Source organism: Ostrinia furnacalis, unplaced genomic scaffold (genome assembly GCF_004193835.3).
Source record: "Ostrinia furnacalis isolate ACB-3 unplaced genomic scaffold, ASM419383v2 OfSCF4757, whole genome shotgun sequence".
NCBI classification, from domain to species: domain Eukaryota; kingdom Metazoa; phylum Arthropoda; class Insecta; order Lepidoptera; family Crambidae; genus Ostrinia; species Ostrinia furnacalis.
The window spans coordinates 1-15,346 of NW_021134996.1; the positions used below are offsets into that span (position 1 = coordinate 1).

The 15,346-nt window shown below is 37.9% G+C and overlaps 1 protein-coding gene across 1 annotated transcript in view; it reads left to right on the forward strand.

The window, feature by feature from the left end:
* Positions 1-595: 595 nt before the first annotated feature.
* The window catches only part of LOC114359958 (uncharacterized), a gene marked incomplete at its 5' end in the record, with an annotated part of 34,991 nt that continues 20,240 nt past the window's right edge, over positions 596-15,346 (forward strand). Inside the window, 3 exons of the mRNA XM_028314502.1 lie at positions 596-769; positions 890-1,001; positions 1,337-1,441. Coding sequence (XP_028170303.1) covers positions 596-769; positions 890-1,001; positions 1,337-1,441 — 391 coding nt within the window. The remainder of the gene's footprint in view (positions 770-889; positions 1,002-1,336; positions 1,442-15,346) is intronic.

The window sequence follows — 15,346 nt, forward strand, 5'->3', positions numbered from 1 at the left end:
AAGAACCTAGAAGAATTATTTTAATAAGATAGCAATAGCAGTGTTTTTTTTTTAATGAAACCTCAAAAAATTAGTTTTATTGTCTTCTGTCCAATGACTGGTACGGTCCAATGATTGGTAGTTCACCCTATTATTATGCTCTATTGATTTCATTATTATTTTAAGTTACACAAACAATTTATGATACTGAATAAACATTTTTTCTTTTTTTCTTTCTTTCACAATAAAAGTATCTATATTCATTTAATATCAATTCGGTGTACGTGTTTTCTCAATTCGATGCCCCATATTCCGCGGAATTGAGATCCACGGAATTGAGGAAAAATCACATTTTATCAAATTACTCGAAAATATTATAAATTACAACGATTTCTACCAAACGTAATGGCAGATATCAGTTAAATACTTAATTAATTCAGCAGTAATCACATTAAATACTTCATGAACATTATTAATATCGCACACCGGTTTGAGAAATGTACTCCATATTTATTTACTACCACAGACAAGATACACTTTTTTTTTTTTATCATAGATTATCATTGGCATTGAGTTTATAGTGAATTAGTAAATTAAACACACGCAACACGAGTAGAGCACCCCTACCCGCTGCCCGAGGAGCCGTTGCCTTAACTACTACGATGAGGAGCGGCTCAACAACTCCGTTGAGACCCCAGGCCCGCCCCGACGCGATGCGCCGCCGCCCCTACGCGCTGCCCGAGGAGCCGCTGCCTTAACTACTACGACGAGGAGCGGCTCAACAACTCCGGTGAGACCCCAGGCCCGTCGCTATGCGACTCACGCAACACGAGTGGCGTCCCGACGTGACGAGCCGCTGCCTTAACTGCTATGACGAGGAGCGGCTCAACATTCCCGGTGAGATCCCCAGCCCATCGCTACGCGACTCACGCAACACGAGTGGCTGCCCGACGAGCCGCTGCTGGACGACGACGATGACGCGTGCCTCGACTACTACGACGAGGAGCGACTCAACATCTCCGGTGAGACCCTAGGCCGCCGCGACCCACGAGCGGCGTCGCCCTGAGCCGCTGCCCGACGAGCCGCTGCCTTAACTACTACGATGAGGAGCGGCTCAACATCTCCGGTGAGACCCCAGGCCGCCGTGACCCACGAGCGGCGCCCCGACGCGACGCGGCGCTGCCCCGACCCGCTGCCCGACGAGCCGCTGCCTTAACTACTACAATAAGGAGCGGCTCAAAATCTCCAGTGAGACCACAGGCCGCCGCGACCCTCGAGCGGCGCCGCCCCTACCCGCTGCCCGAGGAGCCGCTGCCTTAACTACTACGACGAGGAGCGACTCAACATCTCCGGTGAGAACCTGGCACGAGCGGCGCCAGGACGCGACGCGGCGCCGCCTCTACCCGCTGCCCGAGGAGCCGCTGCCTTAACTACTACGACGAGGAGCGGCTCAACATCTCCGGTGAAACTCTCACCATGAGACTCCAGGCACGCCGCGACCCACGAGCGGCGCCGCCCCGACCCGCTGCCCGAGGAGCCGCTGCCTTAACTACTACGATGAGGAGCGGCTCAACATCTCCGGTGAGACCCCAGGCCGCCGCGACCCACGAGCGGCGCCGCCCTTACCCGCTGCTCGAGGAGCCGCTGTCTTAACGACTACGACGAGGAGCGGCTCAACATCTCCGGTGAGACTCCAGGCACGCCGTGACCCACGAGCGGCGCCGCCCCTACCCGCTGCCCGAGGAGCCGCTGCCTGAACTACTACGACGAGGAGCGACTCAACATCTCCGGTAAGACCCCCAGCACTGAGCCGCTGCCCGACGAACCACTGCTTGAGGACGACGATGTCTTCCAGTAATTTGGCCTTTTAGCTTGGTCCATAGGCCAAGTTTCTGGATTGAATTTTTAAATGTTTTTTCTTCCAGCAACTGGGCCCACTATGATTCTAGAGTAGAAATTGTTGATTTGGTGTTTAAAACATAGAAGGTGGGCCCAGTTACTGAAAAAAAAAACATTTAAATCGACTAATACAACAATGAGCGGCTCTACATCTCCGGTAAGATTCGATAGGCCCGTTTACGATCTAGTAATGGCTTATGAGTTGTGCCAACGTGCCGCTGAAAAATCTAAAAAGGCCAGCGTTTTAGAAGAAAACAGGCTGAGTATTTGCAGGACCTAGGTTACATGTCATAATAATCACCAAGCCCTGATGAATAGAACAGTTTCCAAGTGGCTATAACTATAACGAAGGAGCGAATCTTCTATAACCTTGTCTTACAGCTATTTAGGTATGTGCTACTGTCATTTCGGTGATCCGTGAAGGAGAGGCCATAAATGACAAACATTTTGTCCGAGTCCATATAAAAACGCTGAAAAATGTATCCGTTACACGACCCTCATCATGCGCCACCTGTCTAGTTCCATCGCCATACATTTTTTAGCGTCTTCAGGCCGTTACGTCATAGCCCCCACGTGTCGAGCTAATATGGAAGTTATTCGACGACAGCTTCAAATGATACTCGTATCTATTATTTTGGCTTTGCCCTCGTTCCCGCAATCGCATTGCAACTATGAAGTTATCAAACAAAACATTGCACACGTGTTCTCCGACACGAGGCTCTCCACACTATTAAATCATATTTAAATGCCTAATGCAGTAAGTCCCGTCTTGACTGCAGTTAATTCCAGAGATCAGTACTCGATTTGCCTGCATCAATGGAGACTGATGGTGATTGACCCTTCTCGATTAAGATTTTTGATCATATTTTGACCAAAATTAAATTAGACCTGAGGAAGATGTTTTTCAGAGCAAACTTCGGCATATTGTGTACAATTTATTCAAGTCGGTAAGTAATAGAGACGCTGATTTGCATAAAAAATCGTTGGTCAAATAGCTTTTTAGTCTAAGGAAGATCCAAACCTACCGCCTCTTCATTGAATGCACTGTTATCAAGCCTCTGGCACTTTTGGAATACCACAACACAATATAGTACCTACTAACTAAAATTGCATTAATGATCAGTATTCGTTCCTAAATCTTAGGTAGGTATACCTAATCAAAGAAACTTCAAATCGTGTAACAAATACCAAACCCCCCACAAGGCTCTACAAGATTGCAAGGTTACTTGCTAAAAGTGAAATGTAAAATATTTAACATCGAGTGTAATAGTGTCTACAACAATTATTAGGTATTTCACTTAATAGAGTTCTGGGCAATCTATGAAATGTAACTGCCATGCTAATAAAATTCAACACAAAATAATTTGAATGAAAATTTCTTGTTTCACGTCCCAATTTATTCAATACCTACCTACAATAATAATGAAAGTAGAAGGTAGAGTTGACAATTTAGAGGTCTCAATGAAATTTCAATTTGTTTCTCTCTCCGACACTTGACATTGGTGGTTTATCGTCTGAGGAACACGGCTGGGACAATGAAATAGGTCGTTATAAAGAACCTTTGTCCTTTGAAGTGCTATTTTCCCGATATTCAATGAAGCACTTACTATGTCAAGGTTTACGATTTACAGTTTTTCCAAGGACTAAGTTTTACGTCCCATTTTAGTTAGCTTTTGGAAGAAACTCACTATTTAACCTAGACTAACACAGAGAATATTAATGAAGAAACTAACCTAACGTAAACGAGGATGCCCTTTAAATTACCGCCATCCAGTTGCCATGCCTTTCTTGAATTAGGGTTCAAGAAAGTTGTGCTTAGTTTACAGTTTGACAATTGAATACTGCTTAAAAAATCAAAATCAATAATATTTATTCAGTTTAGACCACAAGTGGCACTTATGAACTTAGATGGAGCAATTATTTCTTGAGTTATTTATTATCCTACTAGGTGGACCGACGATCTGGTAAAGGTCGCAGGAAGTACCTGGATGCGGGCAGCGCAGGACCGTTCATTGGTATACCTTGGGGGAGGCCTTGCTTGGTCCAGCAGTGAACGTCATTTGGCTGAAACATTAGCTTGTGAGACGTCTTAACCCTTACAGCTGAGCGGGGACCTACGGAGAAAATTCATTTCGAATTATATTTCATTTCAATAAAGTTCAAAACACCAAATACAACCAGGTAAAGAGTTTAAAGTTAATCATCATCATCATCAAAAGAAGCGATGGAAGTTGACCTTAAAGTCTAAACGCATTGTCATTCAAAAGAGGCGTCGTTCCCGACGGCTATTATCGGGGAATTAGGGATGGTTTATTGAACTCGATCCATAGGACAGGGTGATTCAACGGTTCTTTCGTGCCGAGTAATCTTTTGTGACAATGTCCTCAATTTGAGGCTAAACTGCCATGAGTTTGTGTCAACCTCAAACGGACTTTTAGGTTAATCTTTTTACGCGTTATTTTTATGAAAACACAAACAGTATTATAACTTCAAAGTAGGTATATGTATAGTTATTACCACTTCTTGTTCCCACTGCTGCACTATTGCTACTAAGCTGCTCTATATTCAGGCTATGGTTGACCATCAATAAAAATAAAAACCCTAACCAAAGTAGGTAATTAGAAGAAAGGAAAGTATTTATGTGGTAACTGGACTGTGATACTTGGTCAAAAGGACGTCATGTGGTGAATGAAACAGAATAACGGGAGTATAAAGGACAGTTTAGCATTTAAAAGCAAACTCAAATCATGCTTGTCTGAAAATAGTTGATTTTACAGACACATCAACTCGTAAAACCTTCAACCCAATCACCTCCACCACCCTTCAACAATTAAAAAATAACTTCCACTATCCACTTTACTATAGTTACAATAGTTAACTGTTTATGTACCAAATACCAATGTATTTATAATGAGTCAATCAACGGAATTGTGTCACCGATCAATAATTTAAACACAAACAAGACAAAGACCGTAAAGTATGTTTGTCCCGCTCAACCCTGAACCATAGCCTGAACATCTGTTTTACATTTTAAGCTCAACGAAGCGCAGAACGGCCTTAAATTTTTCCGACTATTAAACATGTCAGAACAGCATTAGCATGAGTTGTTTTAATATCGCCTCGCTGGCGCTCCGGCCCATGATCGTTGCATAACCTGGCGCGGCGCCAACCCCGGGCAAACAGTCTCCAATAATGCATAATGAATCCTCAAAATTGGAAACAATTTGTGCAAACGCATCAGAACGTTTCGTGTAAACCAAACAATTGGCTTCAGAAATAAGACTTCGCTGTATTTAAAGGCACGAACAAGTTTGTTAGCGAGAAACCGAGTTTCAACAGAACTGAAACTGTATTTGGAAATCTAATTTTCTTTTAGGTTTTCCTTGAAGGCTTTTCAGAATATTGGGCAATTGAGCGTACGGCATTTATTATAGAGTCGCCGATATTTCCTGAAGGAAATTTGAAGTTTTCAACGAAATAAAATTAATAATACACAGTCGATTTACGAAACTGATTGCTTCTTCCTTGTTCTTGTCCATAGGAAAATATACTATAGGTAGGTACTTCTTCCGTGCAAACTAAGAAACTTTTGTTTAATAATGAACTTTCATGCCTCATTAAGATTAAGATGCACAGTTGATAATGAAGTGTTGTCCATGGAATTAAATAAGTATTTACATTACTCTCTGACTCTTATTTTTTTTTAATAACCTTATGTGCTGTTTACGTTTATGCCTCAAATTATATTGTTTCCAATAACACGTACGGTAACATGAAACATGTGTCGCTTCATTTCGAAGTGTCAAAGTCTAGAAGGTCACATCTTGAGTGTTCCTTTGCAGTTCAATGGCTTTCATTTACGCTTTGTGCGAAAGTTGACGTGACACCTCTCGAGTGCTCGATATTTTATTCAGAAGCAAAATGAGTTATGTGCTTCAGATATGAATAATATGAATATTCAATAATAATTTTCTCGTGTAGGCTGGTAAATTTGAAATAGATATTACGATATAACATTCATTGTTTTTCGCGAATGATTATTATGTATTATTCTAATAATTTACAACGGATACTGTATTTTACTTGTTCTGAAATAGAAATTCCATTGTTCTATTCCCTAAAATATTTTATCGTCAGTTATTGTTTTACAATAAAACCCATTGATTGTTTTCGGGGAACGCGACAATCGTCAAAATAAGTTTTGAATTTTACGATTTCATTCATGCAACGATGTTGCTTTCCTGTCCCTGCTCGATATAGATAAAAAACTTTTTATAAATAAAATGCATCAATTATTACAATGTCAATGCCACCGATCGTACCTAATTATGTTACATTTACTGCTATCAAGCTGTGAAAGAAATTTGAAACTCAGTCTTCCTCTAGGCATCGGGTTTGCTAGTCTTTTGCCATGATATGTGTGTACACTGTCACAAGCTAAGTCAGACGTAAGTAGTATGTTTACCTAACAAAAGGCTCAATCGAATAGATAGCTTAACCTTAATGTGCCCTCCAAATCACAAAAACATCTTCGTTCGTTTCAGCCGAAAGATGTCCACTGCTGGACAAAGGCCTCCCCCAAGGATTTCCACAAAGACCGGTCCTGCGCCGCTTGCATCCAGGCACCTCCCGCGACCTTCACCAGATCGTCGGTCCACCTAGTGGGAGACCTGCCCACGCTACGTCTTCCGGCTCGTGCTTGCCACTCAACTTTCCTTCTTACTTTTCAGAATTAGGTTGATTCGTATCTTTAATGTTTAAAAATTGTGTGAATAATTTGATGTTAATTACGTTAACACAAACGTAACTAAGACATGCTTTCTTATCTGAAAATCTAACCCAAAATCTTTGAGTCGAGGTTCCGTACCTACTGCATGAATAAAAGTTGACTATTATAGTCAATTGTAAAAATAGTACTTTTATTTGTCCATAAATCAATTAAATCTGCCGTTGAACGTTAGACTTGTGTTTTATAAAAAGACTAAAGGATCGATGTCCAGACCCATTCGTCACCATAAAGCTTTATTTAACAGTAATAAATAAAGCAAAGTAAAACAATACCCAATGTCCCGGCGCGCGTAAATCCTGTCCGCCGCGGAATGTACCCAAACTCGATTGCTATTGGGGACATGCTATCTTATCAGCTTAGCAGACGGGGTCACGTTTCCTTGCGTTACACAAACGTATTTGGGTATTTCTCATCGCCACGGTTCTCATCGTCACCTTCGTGGCGAATTTTATTTCTAACTTATTTCAACTTTTTGTAAACAAAAATTGTAGCGCTTGATGTGAAGATTGTATTCTCAGTAAATCAGTCAAATAGTGAGTCCCGTTTGGAAGCTTTAACGTTTTGAATTTTTTGATGCCACGAAAGTGATTCTGTACTTCACAGCAATATTTTTTTAAAACTATTACTGTAAATGACTCTTAAGTGTTTATAAAACATATATTTTGTCTTATTTTCATAGATAAATAGCAATAACATAATATAAATAGGTACCTACTTAAATACAAGATAAAATTTTACCGATGACGTCACCTACTAAGTTACAAGATTCTACGCAATTGGTTTTAAGGGTGACCCTGGTGGCATTCTGAAATGCTAAAGAAGCAAAAAACGGATTATCAGTACCTCAATAAAAAGAACTCTAACTGATTATCAGTCCCTCAACAAAAATATTTTTTTTATTTAGGCCTCGTATTTTTGTTGTACAACTTTTAACTCAAACTTCAGATTTTTATCTTACAAACAGATACACAGTCACAAATACAGACATACATACAGTCGTACAGACAGATAACAAAAATACGAGACCCTGATTTATTTATTGATGTACTGATCTCTACTTACCTTCCACGTATAATTTATTAGTTATTAAAATATTGTAAAAACATAAACACCTCTCATTTTAACTTAAATAAACTGTTTCATGAAAAACAATATGGGTTCACAAAAGGGAAAAGTACGACCGATGCAGGGGTTGCTCTTATCAAACACATTTTCGATGCTTGGCAGGAGAAAAAGGATGCTATTGGTGTATTTTGTGACTTATCGAAGGCGTTTGACTGTGTTGATCATCAAACTCTGTTATTTAAGCTAGAACATTATGGCGTATCAGGCAAGGCCTTAAGCCTATTACACTCTTACCTCTCAGACAGATTACAAAAAGTAAATATTCACGGAACTAACTCTTCGGGCGCCCCCCTAAAAATGGGAGTGCCCCAAGGCTCAATACTGGGACCATTGCTCTTTCTGATTTATATAAATGATCTACCTTTTTATTCAAAGGACCTTTGTGAGATAGTATTATTTGCTGATGACACTTCTTTAATTTTTAAAACTGACAGGCGTCAGGAAATATTTGACGACGTGAATAATGCTCTTTCCAAAGTATTAGACTGGTTTACAACTAATAATTTGCTATTAAACGCAAAAAAAACCAAATGTTTAAAATTCACTATGCCTAATGTCAAACAAGTTAATACTAATATTACAGTAAATAATGAACGCATTGAACTGATAAACTCTACTGTCTTTCTAGGTATTACCCTAGACTGTAAATTACAATGGGGCCCCCATATTGCTGCCTTGGCGGGAAGACTTAGTTCACGATGATTTTAGTATATGCTACACACAAATTGAATGAAAATTGTGAATGCAGTAACCAAATGTTTCATTGCAACCGAAGGTGTGACACGATGAGAACGCGAAAAATGACCCCGTTTTTTATCGTTTCATGTGATTTTTTCGTATTATTTTTGCTTCTATTACGATAAAATTTATTTTGTATGTAGCTAAATAGATATTTTATCATCTGATTTCAAAGTTATTGTTCTAACTTATACCGTTTATGAACTATTATTGTGTGACCATCAAATTTGAGTGTAAATGAGAAGTACCCATTTGTAACCCCACTATTGATTCGCTGAAAAAATATTCGCGACAGAAATAGAAGGCTTTTGCCTTTTACAGAAAGGATCGCTCCCATTCTTCCCATGGTTGTCTTAATTAAAGGACAAGCAAACAGCAGGCCTACCCACTGTCTGGCGTGGGAAGTGTAGACCAAATCCTTCATTTGCCTCTGGTAAATTAGAGAGTCGCGCTCCTGCAGCGAAGCTAAATGTGCCCGTAACATCTTTGCACTTTAGTTTTCGTCAACAGGAGCTAAACTGGTAATTAATAATAATAAATCTTTGGACAATTTCACACAGCGCCAACTAGCCCCAAAGTAAGCAACTTAATGCTTGTGTTATGGGTGCTAGCTTAACGGATATACTACTTATATACTTTTTTTTAAATACATACATATTATACATAGTCACACCCAGACCCGTCACAGAAATTAAAATTCATCATTTCAATTTCTGCCCGGCCGGGAATCGAACCCGGGACCTCTCGGCATAGTAGTCCGTTCTGAACCACTACACCAAACGGCCGACAAGTAATTAGTGCTATAGATAGACTGACTGATATCATTATAATACATTACATTACCTACTTAATCTTTTTTTTTTTAATAAAATACGTTACGGATAAACAACACGCAAAATATAAAACGTGCTTAAAAAGATTCGGTCAAGTTGTTCAATCAAAAGATTTCTCACTTGTATGTTTTCTTTCTTGGAGCTTTTGTTTGTGCTCAGTTGGCTATGATTAAATTACTATAACTACCTAATCAGAAACAAGTTCAACAACTAGTAGGTATATTATCAGTTCAAGTGTTTCAAGTGTTAAGAAATAATTTAGACCTAGAAAAATAACAAAGCCATTTTTTCTCGCGTTAAGCGAGTAAAATTGAAAAGGACAGCAGAGGGTTGGCTTTAAGGGTATTTTACAATAATTTGTCCAGGGAATCTTCTTATTTGTCGGCCGTTTGGTGTAGTGGTTCAGAACGGACTACTATGCCGAGAGGTCCCGGGTTCGATTCCCGGTCGGGCAGAAATTGAAAGATGAATTTTAATTTCTGTGACGGGTCTGGGTGTTACTATGTATAATATGTATGTATTTAAAAAAAAAAAGTATATAAGTAGTATATCCGTTTAGCTAGCACCCATAACACAAGCATATTAATTGCTTACTTTGGGGCTAGATGGCGCTGTGTGAGATTGTCCAAAGATATTTATTATTATTATTATATACTTTTTGTAATTAAAACGTTTTGTGCACATGTGATATCCACGTGAATCCGCGGACTAAAGTTGCAAATATTACTAGAATAAATTATTACGAAGGCCGCAAATTCGAGCTATTTACTTTCGCCTTGAAGGACTAAGTATGACTGAAGGCTTGGCGACGACTTGGCAAGCGCGAGGCAAGACCTGGAAGCGAGCCAAGATCCTACTAAGGTATTCCCAACGACTGTTCGCGGTTTTTAGGTCAGCATTTGATTCCTACACTGGTTTTTATTGACCATAATAACAGATTATTGCTGTACATTTCGAGAAAGAAAGCTTTACAGTCTGAGCAACACAAAAAAGCTTTTATGACAACGCTTGTGAATAAAAAAGTGTTGTTTTGGATCAGAATTTGCGTAGTTACTTCTTGTTAAAATGCTTAGATTAGAGCCCCACTTTTTTTAACTGACATTACTTACTAGATTTTTTAACATTTAGGGTCTGTTCAATGAAGTTCTAGTGGTACACAAAATATTTGAATATTCCACATAAAATCTGATTTGGGTCGACAATATCGACAGTTTAGCCAGCAGTTTGTTAGCAAGTTCATTTTTTCGTGGAAGAATAATCAAGTTATTATTCCTTTGATACCAGATCCATCAAAGATAATGTAATATCCTCCAAGTTCTCCATTACATTTAGGGATAATTTTCCTTTCATAAACGTCAAAATTAATAACTCACCTCGATATTGTGGAATTTTTCCAAAATTTTTACCGGTATTGTCCTAAAAATAAATCATAAATACTTGACCCGAAAGATGAGTTTTCTTATTCGTACAACGGACACTTTGTGACTTATTTATTAAAGACAAAATAGAGCATAATATAATTATCATGATTCATTTATGACTAATCATCATCATCATCATCATTGGATCAATTTTAGTCTCCACTGTAGTAGAACGAATCTCTATCAGAAGCAAATGGGGATTTGGCATACACTCCCCACGTTGGCCATTAAACAGGTAAATAAAGGCATTTATTTCTTGCAAGATGCTTTTAAAAAGCGCAGTGTAAAAGCGCTTTTGGAAGCTGATTAATCATCATCAACAATTCTCCTGTTTAACGACTTTTAATGCTTGAAGTCTAATAAGCGCAAAGTTAACTTTGATTAGCTGCATCGTACAGGGTAAAAAGCACCCAAGAATTTTATATTAAAGAGTTCATACGTAGTTTGGTCCTCATAAAGGCTAATTCTTATGTCTATTAAATACCTCGCGTTCTTTAGACTACCGTAAATTTCCAACGACATTCACTGCGGAGTAAAAACGTCACTTTGCTATATTGCGAATTTCTTAGAGCAACGCGAAATTAACCGTCGTTAGACAGTGCAATAACGTAGTAAGGTTAACATTGTGTGAGGGAAAGTGGATCTTTTTGAGTTGCGACAGGGTTGGTTGTTGTTTGAGATGAGAAAAGTCATCTCTGCGAGGGTCTGAGACAGTACAAGAAAAAGAAGAAGGCCTACTTAACTTCTTATACTTAAAATGCTCGATGCAATTATATCAGCTAAAGAATAGGTAATGTACCTATGTATCGCATCTTATCATCTGAAAAACTTGTCGAGTCAATCTCACAAGCAATCAAGCTTACAATAGTTTTAAATACTAACTTACGAACACTATGTCCCGTGACTTCGTCCTTATAAACATCTTCAAGAACAAACTATTCTGCCAATAGCAGAATTGTATGCATTCCTAATCAAATCCGGTTTCGGTAGTTACTTTTTTGTGGACACTGATTAAAACCTGTTAGGTAATTAACTTCTGAAAATAACCTAAACTTTAAATTGTTCTTATACAAACACCAATTTTTTCTACGAGTTGACCCTTCTGTCCCCAAGGCTCTTGGTTCCCAGGTCTTTGTTTACGGGAACTGAAAAAGACTTGATGAAGGAAGCTTGTATGTAGGTGCCATTCTAAGTGAGCACTCGGCAGGAACACCATTGTAGCTGTATACAATAGCTTCGGAGATATTTTGCCCGTAAACGTGGCGCATTGAGAAAGGTATTAATAAGTGTGTCAATTATGATTTGTGTACTATGAAAGGCTCTCGAATTTTCAGTATCGTATCCATTTATTTAGAAAGAAAGAAAGATATATTTATTACAATGTATCTTTTATTTCAACTCCTTTTAGATTTTTTGACCTAAAAAATCTGTTTCATCACTGTACCTAACACTTGTTATAATAATTGCATTTCCAACGCTTCCACAATGAAGTTATAGGTATAATATAACAACTCTATCACGTACTTAAAATATTGTCACCTTAATGGTAAGTAGTAATAATTTATCATTCACCCTCTCATAATAAAGCTCTTAACAGGCATCACCCAGTTTTAATTGAAAAGGGACAGATTGCCGCGTTTGTGACTTAAATTATTAATACCAAAATGTTAAATTGGTATGAAGTCTTTACCACAAAGAGGGTGGCAATTGACGCGCTCAGAGGCGAGCCATAATGAAAACAAATAGAATTTTAAATTTCAGAGTAATAATTTGTTTCTGTCAGTAACATAATTAATGTTTACGGTTAAATCGCGGAAGCTTAAAGGTTAACCAATTAATTTCTCTCGAATCAAAGCAAAATTCCGAAATCAAAATAATCGAACGCCTACGTTAATGGATACCGCAATTTTGCACGACGCCGACTTTAGCTGTGTCGGATGGGACGGGACAAATGAAATTACATGTCACAAAATACCTAATTAACGAAGACTCAGTCTCAACTTGATTCTGCTGTCTTAATTTCGCATAAAAATGCAAAAGAACTCAGTAGATAATAAGATTTCGTTTCTAACATTAATCAGACCGATTCGGGGGGTTAGGATCTTAAGTCATTCTTATCTAAATGGGCACTTTAAAGTTCTGATAGTACCTAATAAATGTTTTAAATGAAACCTAAACACATTATTTTCAATTGTTTAAAAAATAAGGTCTGTTCATAATCAAAAATTAGCATTCAGTAAATAAGTTCTTAACTTTAAACTGTTTTTTAAATACCTTCTATTAATAACATCAAAAAGTTTCAAAATACAAATAATTTACTAATCGAAACGAACAAACAACAATGCTTGTATTAACAATGTTAGGTGCTTATCAAATCTTGTTTAGTTTTGTTATTCCAATCATTTTGCCGACAACACAACAATGGAACATAATGAATCGTTCCAACAAATTGTGGCCGCAATGGATTCGGAGTTCAAACGCGGCAGGTCGAGGTCAGACCTCCAAACACCGCAGCGACATCTAGCGGCCTTCAGAGTGACATCTGCCTGTACTTGACCAAAAAATTGTATTTTAGGAACTTATAAAGAAGGTGCTAGAATATAAGACGGCCATACATAGTTTCAGAATGATTTTCCAAATCATTTTTTTTCGGAAATTCGGAAATGTTTTTATTTTATTAGTATTTGTAAAACAAGCTTTATTTATTGTTGTACAAACGAAACTTTAGTAAAATAACAACAAAATATTAAATAAGTAAAGTCGAAAACTCTAACAACAATAAACTGTCGAACATGTAGAGACTTCCGCGAGCGACTCTCACGTGTTAATTAATATTTCAGTTTAATTAATTTCACTTTAGCAGGTAAATGTTGGAGCTTTGTTAATTAAGGTAATCAGGCTCTGTTAATAATGACGTAGTAACTTTTATTGTGTTTATCTTTATCACCAATATTCAATTCAAAAGTTAACTATGAAACGATACACGATATTTTTGTAAATATTAAAAAATCTAATAGAAGATTTGCTGAAAAAGAACGAATGAAGAGTACAGCGGTCCAGTTTGTGTCCTGAAAACTGCTTGCATGGCTAATAAAATAATGATAGGAACACTTACCAACTTGATGCTTGAAGTTTTCCTGTAGAATCATTACTTACCTGAAAAATAAAATATACCTAATTTATTAACCAAAAGTAAACCATTATTCGATTATAAATAAAGTTTTACAGGAATTACCAGCAAAGGCCTGTGTCATTTTTGGGAATACCCACGAGGGGGCATCACACAAAAATCGATTGACAATTTATTTATTTACAGAAACAATGAAATTCTTTTTACATAGTAGAAAATGTAAAATGCTAACCTCCACTTTCACCATATGTTTCCTGCTGTGTCCTAGGAGTCAGATTATTCACTAAATCACCAAGTACCACTTATTTCTCACTTTTCACAATTTTTATGCGTCCCAAAACAGACACACGGAATAAAAAAAAGTGTATGGTAGGATCGCGCGCCACTGACTGTCAAACGCGAAAGAACGCATTATTTCAAAATTCGAACTGTCTCTAATTATGCGTTCCAAAATCAAATGATCTTCCAAATTGTGGCAAAGACTAGAGTCCCCACAGACCACAAACTTTTTGTCAGCCGATAGTTTAATCGGTCTTTTAATTAGTTTGAAAATGTATGAAACTTCGTACACCGATTTGGTGAAATAAAGGATAGTGCCAGGGTCTGGACCAAGTGCTGCCCAGAATCAACCCATAGTGCATTTTGTTCCTCAGGCCAATACAATGTGTAAACCGAAGCGCACTGCAATCTATCCCTGGAGTTAAGAGAAAAAAAAAGAGTTTTGTTTTGAATTATTTACATACAAAATATCATCGATATATACGTACTATGCATAAGATTTCGTGATTTTGGCATTAAATAACACTCGTTATGTTAAACTTAACCATACTGTATCCGTACACCTTACTTTAGTGCGACTTAGACATTCTTTAGAAGCGATCTAACGCTGTTGCAATAGTTTGGTTAGTTGACAAAAATCATTATTTCCAAAATGAAGCAAGAAGTTTTAGTTCTCTATCCTTGCAAAAAACCAATTTATTGGTGTATTACAATCGATTATTGAAGTTATTGTAAGCTAAAACTTCTTGCTCCATTTTGGAAATAATTAATTTCGGTCAACTAACTAAACTACTGAAACAGCGCTTGATCGCTTATAAATAATGTCGAAGTCGCACTAAAGTAAGGTGTACGGATACAGTATGGTTAAGTTTAACATAACGAGTGTTATTTAATGCCAAAATCACGAAATCTTATGCATAGTAGGTATACATCGATGATATTTTGTATGTAAATAATTCAAAACAAAACTCTTTTTTTCTCTTAACTCCAGGGATAGATTTCAGTGCGCTCCGGTTTACAAATTAGTATTGGCCTGAGGAACAAAATGCACTATAGTTTCATTCTGGGCAGCACTTGGTCCAACTTCCATACATGGATTGGCACTGTCCTTTACCCGATTCTTCATACAAATAACTGGCACAAATATACATCC